Source organism: Ptychodera flava, chromosome 17, assembly GCF_041260155.1.
Source record: "Ptychodera flava strain L36383 chromosome 17, AS_Pfla_20210202, whole genome shotgun sequence".
In the NCBI taxonomy this organism is placed as follows: Eukaryota; Metazoa; Hemichordata; class Enteropneusta; family Ptychoderidae; genus Ptychodera; species Ptychodera flava.
The window spans coordinates 37,102,530-37,123,524 of record NC_091944.1 but is presented as its reverse complement, the minus strand read 5'-3'; the positions used below and the strand labels follow the sequence as shown (position 1 = coordinate 37,123,524).

Sequence of the window (20,995 nt, the reverse complement as noted above, 5' to 3'; positions counted from 1 at the left end):
GCATCACTGAGAAACAAAACAGCCACCAAGCAGCCATATTGGATTGGATCACAAAACAAATTGACATGCATATGTATGACATAGGTAATAATCCTTGTACTAAGTTTGAATGAAATCGCTTCAGGCATCTCTGAGATAACTGCTTGAACGGACGGACAGACGGACGGACGGAGTCCTATAAGTCTGCCGGACAGTGTCCGTGGGGACTAACAACCCTTGGGATAGAATGAGATTAGAAACAGAGTACACTTGATCCTAGTACTGGCATTCTTGCCAGCCAGATCCTTTATTCAGGTTCATTGCATTTATAAAACACAAGAAAACAAGCCAATAACAAACAAAACCCCTGCCAGGCCAATTATGTAAGTTTGAACACAGGTCAAGAAAAAATCATAGACTCCAATGAGATAATTCTTGAAACAATGGAACTCTCTAATGAAAGATCAGGGAATGCAATGGTACACGGGACAAAATATGACATTGAGACTTTACAGATTTTCTGTGTCAAAAGATAATTATCAAATGAAGTAACAAGTTCTTTAGAGGGAATTCTGTGCAAAATTTGGTGTAAGGACAGTAAAACACCTATTATATTGGGCCAAGTGGGTAACTTCTTAGTCCACTCCAAATCTAGGAAAGATAGGATGATATGCGGTTTGAAAAATACAACCAAAATTGAACATAATCAGTCTGCATTTATTTTTCGTTTACAAAGCATGTGCATTCCTCTTCAATACTTCTATAAAGAATGGTTTTACATCACCATATGGTTCACTGGTTGTAATACAACTGCTGTGAGGAAGTATGTTATTATGTATGCTGTGTCACCATTGTTTACATAACTATCACGTGACAGGTACTTTGCATAACCTTTCAAAAATCGGTTTTCCCTATGTTTTGTTTCAATGCTTTGAGATATATTATGGAGCGTAATTAATGCCAAAATTAGCACCCCACTTTTCTATACCACTCATTCGCTTTTCGATACCACTTACACTTTTCGATACACTCATTTTTTCGCCAGAGTGCTCATGGGTTGAATGAGATTAACAATGGCGGCGGATATGAACGCTTCTCTCGCATAGAGAGAGAAAAGTAGGCTTTGCGTAAGTTTACAAGTGCGGCTGAGCATATCGTGTACCTAGGCGAGATGGGTGTGCTCGAAAACGAAGATCAATGCAAGTTTTGGATTCAAAATCGGCTGTTTTCGGCGGAGAAACTGCGCGCCGTATTTCCGAGGAGCTACCAGCGGTTCTGCCTATAGCAGTCTGCAGGGCTGTGGTGGGAGGCCGTATAACGCCAGTAACAAACAGCCCTGCCATGCAGAGCTACCGCAAAACCATTTCGCCACTACCAACTTAGGTTTCGATATAGACGCCCTAGTTCACTGAAGAGTTTTTACAGCTCGGCTTGCAAGCGTTGTGGCTACATCACAATGCATCATATATCATGCCTACGTCATATGACATCACTGGAAATTCCATCAAATTTCTCGTAATATGCTAGGGAGACTAGTAAACCGGAAGGTCAAACTCTGACCACGTGGGAAACAACGGATACACGGACCGTACATCATGGCGACGCCAGGCAGGAGAAGCAATTCAGCTGATAAAAACTTAGACGTGCCAGTATATTGATGAAAATAGCACAGAATCTCTTGGACTCTGAGCATGAACTTTCTTTAAAATTGTGCTCCACAAAAACTAAACAAGAGATAAAAAATCTGAGACACACTTTGGAAGAGCGTTGTAACAGCTAGCATTCCAGCAAGTTTGAGTCAGATATTTTGAAGTATTGAGACAAAACATAGAAAAATACCGCAATTATACGGTGTCGCTCAAATTTGATCAGGATTGGTACATACCAGAATGGGTACCTAAGATCAACAATAAATGTTGTTTCTATCTGTTCAGTGAAGGAAAATTCTACGTTGATGTTCTGACAATGATTTCTGCACAGTATAACCAGAAAAACAACAAGAAATATTTAAACCAAAAAAAAAAGAATGACAAAAGTAAATAAGGTCTGAAACTTTAGGTACTGGAGGTCAACTTTAGCAACATGCATAGCAGAAACAGTTAGTCCCTCTTAGTTGGACCATAGACAGTCTTCCCCCTCTACTGTCTATGGTTTGAGCTGGTCTGTTAATATGTAACAGTTCATAAACAATGACAGGAAATGACTCAAGCCTGTTTCAGACACTGGCCATCACTCCTGCACATTTGCAGGATTTCCCTTTTTCTTACCTCATTTGCACATTTTTGACACTGACGTGTTCATTTGAACAAATTCACACCTCAACCCCTGCATCTACCTGTACACCAAATACTGAGATGGTAGCTTTGGCAGTATGGGAGCCTTTGTGTGTGACGGACATACATCCGCACATACCCACAAATATACAGACATACAGACATGCAAATCAGATGCAAATGAACTGATTCAGTTTATACGATAACCTCACATTGGTATACCAAATGTGAGCTAAAAAAAACAATTTTTGAAAGGTTAGGCAAATTACCTGTCACATGATAGTTATGTAAACAATGGTGACACTGTGGTTACCAAAATGTTCCCCCACATCAAGCCTTTCAGAAAATGTATACTTTACGGGGGGTTCTGAGCTTATTAACCATTAGAGAATTGTTAGATTTAAGAGGTCAATTTCTTGTCTTAGAGCCTTAACCTTGTTGGAGTTTGTCTAGTGTCTATTGTGTGTATGACATTGCTGTCAAAATGCCAAATTTTTGTTACAACATTTTTTGTTTGACTTGACCATTTAAGGCCACTAAAATTATGTGTAAACATGATAATTTTCACGGTCTGCCAAGACTTCAGTAATATTTACTTGAGTTGAACTGATAGCATATAAGAAGTATCTTGAAAGTTTCTTGAATATTCCGCTTGATCTGTCAATCACAAAGGTTCATAATTGTTGCTATTATGGGCATGCAGATTTTCTCATCAAACACAACAAATTTACCAAATTGGAAGGAGCAACAGATTGTTGATAATGTGTTCTTGCAAATGGGTATCATTATATACCAACGCATATGGTGGTAAGAACACTGCATGGGCTATCAGCTAAATGTTGATTACTGTTTTAATGCAATCTATTCGTAACCCATCAAATGATTGTAATAATATGGCAGCTTAAAACGGTCAACAATTGCAAAGTAGGGTTTACCGTTTGCATAGAATGAAGTGAATGAATTGGTCAGAAAATTTCTACTGAAGACAGAAGCTACTTGAACTTGTCTTGGTTTCACTTTTACTTTCTTTAAAAGCAGAAACCAGGATTGCATTACAAAAGTGTACGTGTCGGCTGCCTCATTGAAATAGCCACGAATTATGTATCGCTTTGTGAATATTCTAAGCACTGCAGGCTGTACTATGATCCACATGTTGATCAACAGTGTCACTAATAATGTGTTTCCAAAGTCCAATAACACTGGTTCACCTGTTGATAGGAGTTTACTGACGTTGAAAGGCAAGAAAGCCATAGCGACCACAGAACCTCCATAGAAAACAGCACTAGCACCCCATAGGTAGGTATTTGAAGTTGCTTCATACACAAGAATATCTTTTTTTTGGTCAGTTCTGTCCTGTTCTGTAATTTTCATGTATTGCTGTGTTAATCTGCTATCATCGTTGTATGATGTATACTGTGGCAATCTATCTCTTCTTCTTGCTTTTATTCTTATGATTATTGTTCTGTCGATTCCTTTGTTGCGTGTAAATTGATGCTAGATGTACACGGTGCAGGCCGCTCACTGAATTTGATATCTGAAATTAAATATACAAAATATTGGTGGTTTGTTGCAATGAGATGGAATTTGTAATTTTTTCAAATTCTCAAAGGAAAGCTAAAAACGATATACTCAGCAAGTACTAGCTATGTAATCATAGTATGTTTCAACCAAAATATGCATGGAAAGACTTTGGTTTGCTTTTGTTTGCTTAATAGTCGCGCCAGCGGCTTACTGACTACGCATGCGCTTATTCATAATATACTATGCGAGTAACCGGAAGTGTACCCTTCTTTCTCATGATGGGCGCCGCCATGTTTTTTTTTTGAGTACTCGTAAATAAACAAATACGAAACAAATTACTATGATATAACATGCCTTTTATAAAATATACCTCTTTTATTAGCCAGTAAATGTTATTATACACCTTGTCGCTGATACAAAGTATCGTTGATATAGATAAACGGAGAAAACTGTCGTGCATATGAACGGGGGCATACGCAAAGAATGCTGGGATTGAATTATAGAAGAGCGCCCCCTGTGTCAATAATTAGATTCAAAAATTGCAAGTTTTTAGACGGAACGCTATAGTTTTCAGCTTGCAAGTGGAAGGTGGGCAGTGCGGTTACCATTGCAATGATAATTATTGCATAATACGTCCCTTGTTTAACGCCATAGGCTGTTATCATTGTAAAAATTGCCAATTTTTGTCCAAAATTTTTACATGCTACAGAAAATCTATACCTGCCCTGCTGCAGGGTTTGACGTCGTGTAAGTACGTGAACTGCTTTCATCAGAGGGAAACTGGGCATAGTTGTCATATAAACGTTTATGAAGTAACAATTACAGTTTATCATGAATCAATACAAATAACATTGCCAATCTTAACCCCTGGCGCGACACCAAGGGCTGAGCCCTATATAATATTAGGAATATTTTGTTTTCCCATGGCAAATAATCAGGTTATTAAACTGGGTAAAAATGGATCTAATGTCTGATGATACGTTCAGACATAAAATTTGTATACAACAATGTTTACATCTCAATAATTGATTTTAACCCTTCCCTTGCACTGAATACATTGAAACTATAAAATCAATGATGTCAACAATGTTCTGCTGAATTCACCATAGACACATCATAAAACTCAGTGTCTTCTATTGACATCTTTGTGATTCATTATTGACACTGTAACGCTATTGAATCAAAATATGGGATATTCTCAATATTTGAAAATTTATCTCTGTTTATATTTGATAAGCATGCAAGTTCAAGTGCAACTTTGATATGTTTCTCTGATACCTTGCTTCTTAATGAAAATAAAAAAATGTTTCATGATTTTTAAAATAGTTTTGTTGAAAGCATTATGAAAACATAGTGTCAATGACACTTGGCTCACGTTTGGTTTGATGTGGCAGGCAGAATGAGTATAATTAACTAAGTTTTCCCCCGGGAACATGCATACCAAGTTTCAAAGCAATCAGATGAGCGATTTCACAGAAAAAAAAATTTGACCAAAAATTGGAAAAAATTGCCCAAAAAATACAACTATGAAAATTTCATTACAATTTGAACAAATCTAACAGAGGCCAACCCTAGGATCATGCATACCAGGTTTCAAGGCAATGGTACGAGAGCTTTTGGAGGTTTTTTGACCAAAAACAGGTCCCAAAAATACAACTATTAAAATTTCACCACAATTTGAACAAATCTAAGTCACCTCAAAGAACCCTAACCATACGGAGTTTCAACCAAATCTGGCCTGTGGATACAGAGTTGTAGCAATTGCTGGATTTTCCCTTTTTTTTACCTCATTTGCATATTTTTGACACTCTCATGTTCATTTGAACAAATTCACATCTCCACCTGTCAACCAGAGACTAAGATGGTAGGTGCTGCGGTTTTGGAGTTTTATGTTGACAGACATATATCTGCACAATTAAACATACATGCGTGCATGAGTGCTTTACGAACTCTACAACGTGTGGAGCGGTCTCAGTCAGAAAATGTAACAACTTAGCCGGCTATTGAACCCACTCTTTTTTTTGAGAATGGAGATTTAGCCGAGCGGTTCTCTCTGTTGCCTCTCCGCTAGGCGACTGATGCCGTATGTTGTGGGTTCGAACCCGATTGAAATATAGCAGTATACTATACATACATACAACCATACATACATACATGAATACATACATACAACAGACTTTTGATTAGGCTAGTGACTCAAAGTATAGTATACAATTGTTGTTGACAAGTTACAAGGTAAGGGTTAAACATTTGGTTGTCAACAAATGTATATGCAATGATATGCTTGCTTATACAGGCTGCATATATAGGCACAGAAGGAATAGCTCATGAGGATTAGAATAAAATTGTAAATAGTTACCAGCTACTAGATTTACAGTTGTGTAGAAGTGAAACAGGAAATATAGCATGGATTATTGTCTAAAGTAGTCTGCCCTATCAGGAAAAGTACGAAGATTTGATATGAGTCCAAAAAGGTGCTAAAATGTATGGAAATTTGCCAGATTTTCTTTCACATTCCATCTTTTTTGTAAAAAACCATGGCTGAACTTTAAAAATCATAGAATTCTGCTTGGAATATTTATTTTCCTAAAATCTTTGAAATTCCCTTCCTGGTATCAATAGCGTGGATCGCGATTTTGGGTTTGTTACTAAATATAGCTGCATGCGTGCGACTTTCGGACAAATATGCTAAATTCGGACAAATTTTGTCGTATGCGCAGCTGTTGTTGCAGCTTGTAGTCTCAGTCATCAATTCATATGGATAAGTGTGACGCTAAATAGCCTTTCTAACACTCGCAGGTTTTATTTTCGTCGTTTATGCGGAAAATGCGGACAAATGTTTATTTATATTAATGAGAGAGAACAGTGACGTCATTTGCGATCAGCGCTATTGCCCAACCCTTAAAAACGTTCAGGCTTGGGGGGGGGGTCTCGGACTCTCTCACACTCACAGCCCCTCACTGGCTACACAGTGTGGCTGGCCCAGTGTAGCTTGCTCAGTGAGCTGGAGCAGCCAGCGACCTGGCCGGCTTGCTAGTGCGTAGCCAGCAACCTAGCCTAAATCACAGGTGCCTGGGTTGATGGTGACATGCATAGAGAGAGTGCATGTACACCGGCAACCCAGGCCCGGTGCCGTGCCGATTTTATCCCTTGCCGATTTCGTCCCCGCACATGCGCAGACTATCCAACATGGTTTCTATTCATAAAACGGCCCCAGACATGTAGCCCCGAATCTGAAGCCACTTTCTTCTATCATATGTCAGCCCTTTCGACTTTTTGTTGAGAAGCATTCTTATCATAGCCTGTCAAACCGTATACTTGTACCGAAATTCCTGCAGATGAAACAGTATTGGTCGACAATGGGGCGCAAACTGGCAAGATCGCGTACGCATCCCCCCAAATTTTTGGCGTGAACTTGGATTTTGAGTCGAGGGTCGAAATCGGCAACTGCAGAACCGAAATCGGCAGCTATAGCAGTTCTATGTTTCAAGTAAATAACATCGATTGATGCACTTCCCCAAACTTATAATACATTTTTAACTAATTTAAACACATAAAATTGACCACCGGATTGATTGTACGAAAGAATTTTAGCGTGAACTTGGATTTTGAGTCGAGGGTCGAAATCGGCAACTGCAGAACCGAAATCGGCAGCTATAGCAGTTCTATGTTCCAAGTAAATTACATCGATTGATGCACTTCCCCAAACTTATAATACATTTTCAACTAATGTAGACACATAAAAATGACCACCGGATAGATTATATACGAAAGAAATTTTAGCGTGAACTTCGATTTTTAGTCGAGGGTCGGCGAAATCGGCAACTCGGCAGCTATAGCAGTTCTATATTCCAAGTAAATTCCCGGAGTAAATTACACCGATTGATGCACCAAACTAATAATACATTTTCAACTTATTTAGACACATAAAATTGACCACCGGATTGATTGTACGAAAGAATTTTAGCGTGAACTTGGATTTTGAGTCGAGGGTCGAAATCGGCAACTGCAGAACCGAAATCGGCAGCTATAGCAGTTCTATGTTCCAAGTAAATAACATCGATTGATGCACTTCCCCAAACTTATAATACATTTTTAACTAATTTAAACACATAAAAATGACCACCGGAAAGAAATTTTTGGCGTGAACTTGGATTTTGAGTCGATGGTCGAAATCGGCAACTGCAGAACCGAAATCGGCAGCTACAAGCTTAGCAGTTCTATGTTCATAGTAAATTCCCGGAGTAAATTACACCGATTGATGCACTTTTCCAAACTTATAATATATTTTCAACTTATTTAGACACATAAAATTGACCACCGGATTGATTGTACGAAAGAATTTTAGCGTGAACTTGGATTTTGAGTCGAGGGTCGAAATCGGCAACTGCAGAACCGAAATCGGCAGCTATAGCAGTTCTATGTTCCAAGTAAATTCCCGGAGTAAATTACACCGATTGATCCAAACTTATTTACATTTTCAACTTATTTAGACACATAAAATTGACCACCTGATAGATTATACGGAAGAAATTTTAGCGTGAACTTGGATTTTGAGTCGAGAGTCAAAATCGGCAACTGCAGAACCGAAATCGGCAGAAATTTTAGCGTGAACTTGAATTTTGCGTCGAGGGTCGAAATCGGCAACAGAACCGAAATCGGCAGCTATAGCTGCCGATCTTATCCCAGTGAAGCCCTGTTGGATAGTCTGCGCATGCGCGGGGGACGAAATCGGCAAGGGATAAAATTAGTCTGGTTCCCTGACCCATTTCCCTGGTAGAGGGCGTGGGGAAATATAGGGTCAGGTACCGGGTAGCCATCTTGAACAGAATTTTGTTCAAGATGGCGGAGGTTAGTCACCTCACAGAACATGCTACAACAAATATGGCTGCTACCTAGCTGCAAAATTGTAGCGCTACGGTGAGGCGGTCGGTGATTTTTGGTTTTTGCGACTTCGCTCACCAGTAGCGCTACAAGGCCGATGGCCCTGGGAGTATCATATAAGCGCGTCGTACTCGACCAGGCGTTTTGATGTGGAATGCAACATATTTACTGCATTTGGTCGTTCCGATTTATCACTACTGAAGACTAAACAGTATACTGCACTAACTTTGTCATTTATGGGGTTTGGAATTTGTTCAAACACGACGATCGCGTTCTGAAACATTGAGCGTGGGGCGTCGGTGTTGTGGGAGCCGCCATTACCGGAAGTTGGTAATGACGGCTCCCAGAAATGTTTCGGAACGCGATCGTCGTGTTTCAACAAATTCCAAACCCCATAAATGACAAAGTTAGTGCAGTATACTGTTTAGTCTTCAGAAGTGATAAATCGGTACGACCAAATGCAGTAAATATGTTGCATTCCACATCAAAACGCCTGGTCGAGTACGACGCGCTATATGATACTCCCCAGGGCCATCGGCCTTGTAGCGCTACTGGTGAGCGAAGTCGCAAAAACCAAAAATCACCGACCGCCTCACCGTAGCGCTACAATTTTGCAGCTAGGCTGCTACCATGAAAACGCCGGTCAAAATTCGACTGGATCAGAATTATGTTCGAACACAGGTATCCGAACCAAAAACATTGGCACACGAGACGGGAAACATAAACTGAAAGGATTAATCTAGAAGTACGGGGAAATAGATGTGATTGAAGGCTGGCTGTGATATCGCAGCAGTACTTGTGGCGTGTATCGAACGCGCTAGGGTCATTGAGGTCATCGCCGACTGTGGCGTGACCCCAATGACCAGAGAACGTTCGATACACGCTACAATTAAGTACTGCTGCGATATCACAGCTAATTGAAAGCAAACTTTGTTGGAACTGTGAACGACGATTGATTTCGATGGATAGAATGGTGTCGAATTTCGTGAAAAATGCCAGTCATCATGTCGACGTTCTAAAAGTATCAAGAGGTGTGCTAAATCACAGTGGCTAAATCATGGAGGTAAAAAGTCTTTCTTTCTACTCCACGGCTTTGTGGTACAAACAAGAAGTTGGTGTCAAGTGAGCCTGAAAGTGCGAAACCCAAGAAACACGAGAAAAGTTACAAGTGTTACTTTCATCCAATCACAGCTTGTTTTATTATAACCCAATAGCGTCCATGTTTACATTTATAGCCGGTACCTGACCCTATATTTCCCCACGCCCTCTACCGGGGAAATGGTCAGGGAACCAGACACGGGATAAATCGGCACGGCACCGGGACCCAGGCACCTGTGCCCTAAATGTAACGACCTCAACCGATCCCGTATATTTTAACTACTTGATGGAAAATTATATTTATGTATAATATTATATGTACACTCTAGCTGCAATAATTGTAGCCCTGGCTTCTTCTGTAGTGTTGACTGTGCAATGTCAGACAACCAACACAACGGAATTCTTCAGCCACGGCGCACGGCCGCGGCCCAAGGGCTACAAAGTATTATGCAGCTATCTACACTCTTGCCCGATGGGCGAGTGTACAGAGTGTAGGAGCACGAACACTTGTAGGTCGATCGTATGGCTTGGAAGGAACCAGTCGATCAATATTGGAGTGACATAGCAAAGTAAATCATGGAATACAAAGTGTGACTACGGCAGTATGATGAGTAATTAATACATTTATATTCACTTCAGTGACTTACAATTCTGTCCGCTGTCTTTAATGACGTCACGGCTGCTAACGTCGGTTTGATCCTGTATAGCTGTACCAGTGTCATACTTCTCTTAATTTTGCTCTATAAATATGGTAAGTGAAGAAAAGTCTAAAGATTCAGCGGGAATTCACACACAGAGCATCAACTTCGTATCTTGTCCACATGCACCATTCTTGTCACATGGTAAAATGAGGGCGCTCTCACTCAGTGAGTTCGCACAAAGTACAACTGTCAGGGTCACTGGGGGAATACACGAAATCCCCACACGATCCCTTCGATGCTGTGATATTTCCAATAAGGACGAATATTTTCTTTCACAGTTTGGTATAAGAGCAATGCCAAAATTAGCTTGATCTCGTTATTTGAAACTTAATTCATCTTTATTATGTCATCATTTGCTATATTCGATCGTTTTATGTTATTTCATCATTAGTAGACATATAAGCTTAGGCCTATATCAGATTATTCAGTTATTATTTGATAACATAGTCGCTGTTAATATCATCTCATTATTTATCGTGGATGAATGTATTTGGAAAGTATGCCATCATAATATTTTTAAGGTAAATTTTTCCTTTACACTGATATTTCTTGACTCATCGATGTTTTTAAAGTACTTTAATAGATAGCTGGCCTGTGGGTACATATTGATTGCTCGTTTTGTCTATGTTGCAAGTTGACAGTAGGCCTATTTACATAGATTTCAGTAAAGCTTTTGATCCTGTGTTACGTACACTTCATAGAACCTTGTAGTTGTAGCTGCAGTGCTGCAGCTAGGAAAGCATAATGTAATGGAAAGCATAATGGAAGACAACACGGTATAGTATTGATGTTTCGTTGTTGATGACCGCACGTTGTTTTGTACATTAGTGATATACGAACTCGTGCCACATGAGAACTTGCCTTTAAAAGCATAAGAACTTAACTTGAAAACAAGCTGATAAGCCCACTTCGGCATTTTTATATGTTATGACCAGCCAGATATGCTAAAATTTACTGCACTATCGGGACACAGGATGAATGCTTTGCTCTTGAGCAAATATTCATTTTATAGATAGTGCAGTATTTGGAAACTTGTAATGTTATATATACTTTTACAAACAAATGAGTTATTCAGTATGACTATTGCTATGGGAATTCTCTCGTTCAGGTAAATAGTGTAAATGATCTTGGTATTTTATTCACTTCTAAACATGAGTTTCAGTTCTCAAATTAACAACCCTGTCATAAAAACTTTCAAAAAAGTGTATATCTTCAAACTTTATATTAGCAGTGTGAAAAGCCATCTCGTCTCCTTGACAGAAAGTACACATTGACAAAATCGAATGTGCCAGGAATTTGTAAAGATTTTATGTTTAAAACTAGTGTGCGATATATGACGGGAGTTTGGATTAATCAAAGTTGGTTTGGATTAATCAAAGTTGGTAACTATGCAAAGTTGTTTTCTCATGTACCGGTATGTTCATTGTTGCATTTAATGCTGTCACTGATGCAATTCAGTTATATGTACTTGTAATTTTCCAACTTTGTACTGAGAGTACTGTACCTTACAACACTCTCTGATAGTGTATGTTGAGTACTCATAACCCGATATTTGTTTTATTCATAAAATTATACAACTGTCCATATCGTCTTTCCATCGTTTTGGCGCGGTGTTTATTTTCGACTTCGTGAGGTGTAATTTACAATCGTATAGCGGCATATGAAGACTAGGTAACCTGGTTGAAGATAGCGCCATTGTCTTTAACGTCTTATGCGCCTTGAAAACGAAAGGCTTAAACTTTTGCTCAAGGAAACGTTCAACCATTCTCTCTCGTATATATATATATATATATATATATATATTATATATATATATATATATATATATATATATATATATATATATATATATATATATATATATATATATATACACACACATATAACTAATGTATTTTTTTTCTCACGCTCGGGCTACTGAGAACTAATTCAGGTCAAGGTCGGGAAATGCAATGCCCATACCAACTCTATGCACACTACCTGGTGTTTGTCAACATACATAGTATAGAAATATATACTTTCCATAGTTTGTGCTTTTTTGAGTCGTCTGTAGCTCAGTTTGTTAAAAAGAACATTTAATGTACTAAACTTACGTTCTCACCCCTTTCGATAAACCCCGACATTTTAATTGGTCCCTCCTGGTATTAGCCTACTGTACGAATTCTGGTGTCAAAGTTCCTGTCCGTGCACGTGATGCTGGGTCAACCCACTTTTTGATTAAAACACTCCAGTTTCAAGTGTTCTATTCGTCAAAGGAATGATACACAACTTATAAGAACCATCCTAGATCGCTGAGCGAAAGCATACCAGTACGAGACGCTAGATAGGTCAGACGTTTTCGGATCCAGACCAGCACTGTCACTACTGAGTACAGCTACAGGAACACAGCACAACCACACCACCCAGCATCTCCCCAGGTATCAGCACTCTGCAAAAATGAAGTCGATACACTTCCTATTTTCTCTGTCCATCGCCAGTTTATTTTTCATCTGTGTTGAATGTCACGTTTGTATGATCAGTCCACCACAAAGAGGTTCCATGCAAGGACTCAACACGCCAGGTATGTATTAATTGTTCGACTTTTTCTTTAATAATTGTATAAAACAATTGGTAATGTAACACTACCTATTGTTTTATGCAGCACGTTTAAACAATTAGGCTAACCTTTGGGAAAAGATTACACAGCAAGCGCAACTCTGCTGTATTCGATTACATGTAAAGGTTCTTTAACTGCCAAATATATGTAACAAAAGATACATGTATTAATATATCACACATTCAGGCATGTCTGCCTACTACCTCTATCATTTATACTGGATGCCAAAGCAGAGTGAAACTGATTCCGCGTACCAGTATTATATACCAGTATTATCTTTACCGCACAAGCATAGTTCCAGTGTCCGCAATATTCAGGTGGTGCATGGTTGCTGGTACACCAGCATATTATCTAGTCATTATGTTCAAAGTCTTCATGAATGTGTTCCAGAGGTGACCCGGTTGTATTCCTATGTGTAGTTTACTGTCTGCTTATCAGATTAAACCTTGCAAACGTATCAGAACTCGCGCCAACCAAACTATGGAACACAACATTGTTGCTTCTAACTTATGGAAGTATTAGTTTCCCTGTACTGAATATTTGCCTCTGTGTTACACATCTGTTCTTAAATAAGAAAATGCATATAATCCCCTTGCATTTCTTGCTTCCTCTCCACATACAACCATTTTATTCAGTCTTTGGTTTACTTTTTAGAGCATGTCTTGTTTGTTTCACACTAAAAAAATAACCTGATGTGCAAAGCAAGTTATGTTCTCCCCATTTCTAGGGACATTCTGAATGAAGTTGTACCTCTGATATTGCAAAGTCCAGATCATACCAATATCATTCAACAGTATTTGCCTGAAGTATACTTCCCCAGGATAGGGGGTCCCATTTGCCATTAACTTTCACCACTTGTCCAGCAACACCCCTACTTCAGAGTAGCTGACCACTGAAGGAATAAAAGCTCTGAGATTTGAAATGATAACAAAATGACCTTACTAATGGTGTAGCTGTACTTTTTAGGTGAAATCAAATTCCATCAAGGTAGATCTCAAGTAAAATGGCACTGTTCTTCATCACAGTCAGTTGACAATGGCAGTGGTGCCAAATTAAGTTTATAACAATACCATTTTATCGCAATACCATTTGTTTTGCTGGTTTCTGTCAACAGCAAAACAAAACTATTCAGCAAAGGAGTCAGGTATTTTTGAACTTCAACAACTTGAAGACCTCATACCAATAAACATTAGTTTCTCAGCTAGCTCATGTACTAGTATTGTCAAAATCATCAAAATACATGTAAAGCACCTAGTGTCAGTTGATAAAAATCTTTTACAGTGATACGTTTTAGTTGTTTTCATCAATAAAATCTCTCTGCTAAGAAGACCATTGCATTTCTTTTAGAATTCATCGTATGTGACAATTTTCTGAAAATAATTTATCAATTTAGTATTGTAATTTCTGTTTATATTTCATTGAGTATAGCCCATGATTTGAAGAGATGTGATAAATTTTATACTCCATTTATTTCAATAAACTGAGCTGTCTCAGATCTTTAGAACTCTGCAAGTGTTGAAATTAAATGGGGTGGCTTAATTCTTTCTAATTCTACTTGTATTATGCAGACTTTTCATCAGTTTACCTGATTTTTGTAAATAAAACATAAACCATTTACGTGACGTATTTTCAAAGCAAGAAATATATGTAGTTTTAAGATCTTAGTATCCAGTTCATCATTTTGCGACTTTATTTCAGATGAGGAAAAATAAATTTGTGTATTCTGGTCACATGATTAGAAATTGAATTACTCTTATCTTAGTTTCCGCCCACACTCAAGTAAAATAAGCAAATAGCTTGTCAAGTAAAGTGTTTTGACCCTGCATACTCTCTGAAACACTTGATACACTCAGAGACAGCTTGTGAAAGTCACAAGGTTTTAATTTGCATCCCTAACATATATAGGTTTATTTACTAACATTATTAGCTCATGTGTTCACACGTTGGCTAATGATGTAGCGATGTCTGTCTGTCTGTCTGTGTGTCTGTCCGTCTGACTGTGCGCTCGATATCTCAAAAACGACTTATCAGATCAGAATCAAATTTAGTACATAGATTCAGTTTGCAAATGGCAAGAACCGATTACTTTATGGTTGGTGTGGCTTGTTTACTTTTTGCCCATTTGCATAATTAATGATTTTAGAAAAAACGGCTATACATTGAGAACGACTGCACACAATTCAATGAGATTTGCTACAAATGTTGATCACACCAAGATATATCAACAGTGGGAACCATTAAGGGATGACATGAAAGATAGTTGCTAATTTGCATATTTAATGATCTTTCCTAATTAGGGATATATATCTGATTTGTCTTGATCAAAATTGACCAAACTTGGTACGTATATTGAAGATACTATGATTTAGCATTATTGAAAATCATTAAGCATTTTACTTCAGCCAATTCCTAATTTGCATATTCAATGATCTTTTCTAATTAGGGATATATACTGGGATTTACTTGATCAAAGTTGACAAACATGCTATGTACATCGATGATTATACCAATATTGAAAATCATTTCACATTTTCATGTCAGCTAATTTATAATTTGCATAGCTAATGAGCTTTCACAGTTTGGCACATATGGCTTGAAAGACTTGGCCAAAGGTAATTACACTTGCTATATAAAGTGGTGATACAATGACAGCAGTCAAGAAATTTAATATTTTTACTTCAGCTAATTACATATTTGTGTACTTCATGGCCTTTTAGAATTAATCTGCAGTGAATATTGTTCATTATGTTGATCATAATACTTTCAATGAAGTTGCAAACATGTGGTAAAGGTTCAAATTTACACATAACTGCAATATATAATGAAACACGTGAGCATTTTCAGTTCATATCCGGTTTTAGTGTAATGGTTTTAACTGATGGCATTAATTGTGGTGATTATATTTTCTGTGTTTTATATACTAGGTGCTGATGATTGTATCTTACTGACCGGACCTTGTGGGGGTCGAAATTCAACTGGAGCTCCAAGCCAGGGTGTAAGGTATGTTTGTAGACATGGTAACTATAACTGCATATACCTATATTGTTGAAATCAGCAACAGATTTAACCTCTATTCATGTATAAATGTTTTTAACACAATATACAAAGATATTTTATACGTGTCAAATTCTGTGCACAGCAGATATAAGACCATGAATCAACAACTTCATCTAATGGGTATTAATCCTTTTGAAATCGTCAAGTTTAATGTACAGGCATGCATCTTTGAGGTTTGAATTCACTGAATGTATTTAAATTATGTTAAGTTGAATTTTCATTCAAAGTTTCAAGGACGAGACTGCATTTATTTGAATGGAAGAGTTCTGATACCTTGTCTGATTCAAACATGAATGTTCTTGAAATAAAAATGATTGTACATCATAGTTGTAAATTGTCTGTATGACACAGATTACAAAGGAAAAGTTAAACAAAGTGAATATTTAAATGTTGTGCATGATCAAGCGTTATCAGAAATGGGTGTTTGGAAACTTCCAGCAAGAAAGGCTATGTTGGGCTTAATTACCTGATGTCTAAATCTGACAAACGTGTTCAAATCCATAAAACAAAAATCTTTCTGGTACTTCTAGCAGCAAGAGTGCTTAATATAGCATTCACAAAGACCATTAGAAGAGGAATTCATGATAATTACTGTCATATCTACAACATACAGGAGACATGCAAAAATGTTAACAAGTTTTGCAAAATTTGATTAAGATAATATGTAGGAATTACAATTGTAACTGTAGTACCTGTTTAACTGGGTCAGAGAAATTTTTGGACAAGGAAGGTTGGTGAAATTAAACAGTTTCTGCCAAATGGACTGGTGGAAATGGTAGCTGATGAAGTGAGCTGGGTATATTTGGCATATGAGAATGTAAGAGATCATAAGGGTTGAGTGAGGTACTATATCGTCATGGCAACTTTTCAAAGTGATCTGCCTTGATGTTTGGTTTATATTTTATACAAATGTTCTTTGCTGAATTAAAAAAAAATATTCATATAAGGCACATAAAAACAGAAAATATCAGTAGGGATATCAATTAATTGAAATTGCATTCACAATAAATTTGGAATTTCATCATAAATCACCAAACTTTTTTCAGAAGTGTTTACATTGTCTTCTAGGCTGGGGTCTCAGTACACGGTGACTTTTCAGAAGAATCTTGACCATTTCAATAGTACCACTCCAGTGAGTATTGTCAAGATGCTGACATATGCTGCATACTCTATACATAGTAAGATCCATGCTCAGTCATCATTGGTCTCTCATTCAATCAGTAAAGCAATATAATACCTAGATGCTGCTTATTGATCCGCTTGGCATTGTGACTAAACAATATGACAGCAAACGACATACGCTGGAAGATGTATTGCTTGACAGTACTGTTGTCTCGGAGTATGTTAGGTCTATGCAACTCCTATGAAGAATGATCAATTGAGAATATTCATTTTCGTCAGATTGTGAATTTTATTACATGCCTCGTATATTGAACATCGCACGCTCCGTAGGATTCAATGGTAACTCATCAATGACGTCGCAGGCCGCGTAGTCATCACTTGACTGAAAGTGAACTGGAATTATTTTCAACTGGACATGGTTTGAATGTAAAAATGTTGAAATTTCGTGTTTTGAGGAAATCCGGTATTTGAAATTTTTTGCATAAAAAAATTGATAAACCGCATAACAGTAGTTTAAATATATCAATGCGCCATTCAATGATGAAAATTGTTCCATTTTTAACTGATTTTCATCTAAGATGGAAATAAAGTGTTTGATTATCATTTACCAACAATTTTGAGTGAAAATTGTGTGAGTGTGGCATGTAATAAAAACATTATAGCCCAAACAAGGGACTATGTACCCTCAAGGCAGGAGACCATTTGCCCTCCTACCCTCGGGCCATGTTTGGGCTATTGTGCCCGAAGTGTTGCCTGTGCAATATACAATATTTACCCTAATACCATCAACCCCATGTTTTCCTGTATCCTGGTGGTGGCACTAACAGGAAAAGCTGGGTACCCCACTTGTTCCACAAAATTTCAAATTACCCCTTATCTGGTATTTTTCAACATAAAAGACATGGCTGAAAACACCAACTAATTTATGAAATCTATGAGATGGTGAGATATCTGCAAATTTACAACCATGTAAATGTAGTATAGAACAATGAGATTTGTCTTGACACATCAAAGTCAATTGTTGTTGTCTGTACCAGCTAACTTCCACTACAGTCTGAAGCATCATATATAATTAACTTTTCGGTTCTGGTACTTATATGGTGTTACACATGCACAGGGAACACTTCAGCAGTAATAACACTGATGATAGAGATAGTTATTGGCAGCAGTGACAGAAAAGCACATCTGTCTGAATCTTTTAGTGCTTATAGTGTCATGCTGTAGACAAATCCATACATGACCAAGTTACTTGGTGCCATACTGCCAAGCAAGAGGAACAGGTGCTGCTCTAAATGTATGTAGATAGGATATCTTATTCACTCCTCACTAACATGTAAACAAGGTGTAAGGCGTTGAATATGCAAATATCATACCGCGTATCTCTATAACAAGTCTGACTGGTACACCACCCCTAAAACTTTGACTCAAAGTGCTTGCACTCAGACAAATAATTCATGATTCCAAAAAACCAAACCTTAATACTTTAACATGAGGCATAATGCCTGATGTATAAATTTGAAGTCACGGTTACAAACAGGATCTGATGAATAATCTGGTTTGTTCCAGGGTAAATTTACCATTGGAATGAGTGATCCAACACAGCAAACTTTCCAACAGCTGTCCATGGTTCCTGATGATTCTCAACCATCATTATCACTGTATTCCGTGAATGTTACCATCCCAGGGTAAGGCAGCTAGGATACATGTATTTGTGTCAAGTTAATTGCAGCCTATCTTCACTGATGAAGTACATAAGTAAAACCAATCTGATGAAAGTCAGATGTAGAGATTGGCTTGAATTCTCACTCTCTACGTAGTTAACTTAACTACATCCTATTTGACTGAGATTGGGTCCATAAAGATTTATATTTTATATATTAATTTGTATTCAAACTGAATATTTTCACTATCATTTTAAATCTTTGAGAAAGTTATTCAACAGTACATATCATCATGTCACAAATATGTATAAATAATAATTCAACATGATAGCTAGATAGCTCTCATTTGCCATATGTAAACACGGCAAGAGAAATCATTGGCTGGATTTATACGCTGTTTGTGTCCAGCATATATACAATGTATGAAATCAATATCAAGATAGATCGTCGCCATTGCTATACATGCACAAACTTATCATTAGATACATACAGAAATTTGAAATAATCATTTGATAATTGCAGAGACAACAGTATGAATTTTCTGTCTTGAATACATTGCAGACACTCGGGCACTCTGGGATCAAATGCATACATGATTGTATTAGTACAGTACACAGAAATACACAAGACGGGTGTATATTCATTATCATCGAAAACACTAAAATAAATATGAGAATTCCAGATAAAACCCCTTTCAGTTAACATTGAGATATTATCATAATATCATATTCCTAAAGTCATTTGAAATTCTCTTTTCATTTCAGTGTAGTGTACACTCATGGTGTCATCCAGGTAAATATTATATACCTAAAATTAAATAATTTTTGACAGTTTCTAAATTATCGAGACATATTTAGTTGTTAACAGTAAACTGAAATTCAATTTAGCAGTAAATTTCACACAGTTTGCATTGTTCATATCAAATCAGTATTTTGCAAACCAAACCAGAATAGTTCACAATGCTCTTCTCTCTCGTTTTTGACGTCCAGGTTTAAGAACAAACAGAACTCTAAAAAAATTCAAATGGTTTTATCCGTATTTCAAAACATGTAGGAGTAATAAAAGGATGTTCATAGTATGTAACAATATAGTTTAATTTCAGTAGTAGTTTTCTCTAGTGCTGACATTTTTACTATTAACAAAGTATTCTTTGTACAGACAGTTAAGCGGTTTGTCTTTTCTGTTGATACAGGTACAATACCAGACCAACAACCCTGCAGCCCCACCTGTGTTCTATCAATGTGCAGACGTATTCCTCTTTGCTTAGTGATCAGAGTGGTTACCATTAGCAACAATTTTAAAGACAGTACCTATCCAAGATGCTAAATGGGATTGAGTTTGACAAGAAGTACTCAGAAATGGTTATTTCATCCAAGAGATACAATATATGACACAATGCAAAGTAGTATTGGAAAACTGATGCCTGCATTGACTTTTTTGTTTTTTTCATAACAAAATCAGACAACTGTAAGGGCATACATTGTGCTGTTTCATCCAAAAAGCATGACATGAAATGTGTTACTCTGTTTTCTGTATGAAAAAGAACCAGAGAAATTAAAAATTATTTGTGGTCATGCAACCATGAAAGAACTTATGTCTTTATTGTGTCTTAGGTAAATGCTTGCATACAGGAACACTTATTAACCTTCAGATTTTCTTACATTAGCAAAGTGGATCATGGTGGCTCAGAACAACACTAGTACACCAACACTTGCCGCATGCAACACCTCAGCAAAAATGCATCAATATTACACTACAGATTGTTTCTTTCAATGTGTATGCAGTAGCTGTATTGACAATTATCAAGGATTTTTGTAAAGCTTCCTGTCACACATACCTACACAATCAAGCTAAATGAGTAGTACAGTGATTAGTAGGATATTAACTGCTCAGCATGTCACATTCTTGTAATTCTTCAAGAGATGAAAACCACTAATTCCCTTTCTATTTATAAATTTACGAGTTTCACAGGAACTGAATTGAGTTTGTGTTTTGATGCTGTATAAGATAGACATATACACAGATCAGGTCTATGTTCTGCTGAACAGCTGTCAGGACTGTACTTTTACTATTAACAGCAGCTGCATTTTATCCTATTTGTGT

General features: G+C 37.3%; 1 protein-coding gene and 1 long non-coding RNA gene across 2 annotated transcripts; one reads left to right on the top strand and one right to left on the bottom strand.

Annotated features, from left to right (window-relative positions):
• Positions 1–244: 244 nt before the first annotated feature.
• Positions 245–10,603, bottom strand: LOC139116230 (uncharacterized). The gene is made up of 2 exons (XR_011548263.1): positions 10,403–10,603; positions 245–3,786 (listed from the first exon to the last, which is right to left on the bottom strand). It is a non-coding gene; the product is annotated as an uncharacterized lncRNA (long non-coding RNA).
• Positions 10,604–12,636: 2,033 nt separating this feature from the next.
• LOC139116228 (uncharacterized) lies at positions 12,637–20,482 on the top strand. Its single transcript, XM_070678811.1, has 6 exons — positions 12,637–13,016; positions 15,977–16,052; positions 17,178–17,241; positions 18,798–18,916; positions 19,657–19,684; positions 20,085–20,482. The coding sequence occupies exons 1-6, from the start codon at positions 12,893–12,895 to the stop codon at positions 20,157–20,159; spliced, it is 486 nt and encodes a 161-aa protein (XP_070534912.1). The 5' UTR covers positions 12,637–12,892; the 3' UTR covers positions 20,160–20,482.
• Positions 20,483–20,995: the final 513 nt, after the last annotated feature.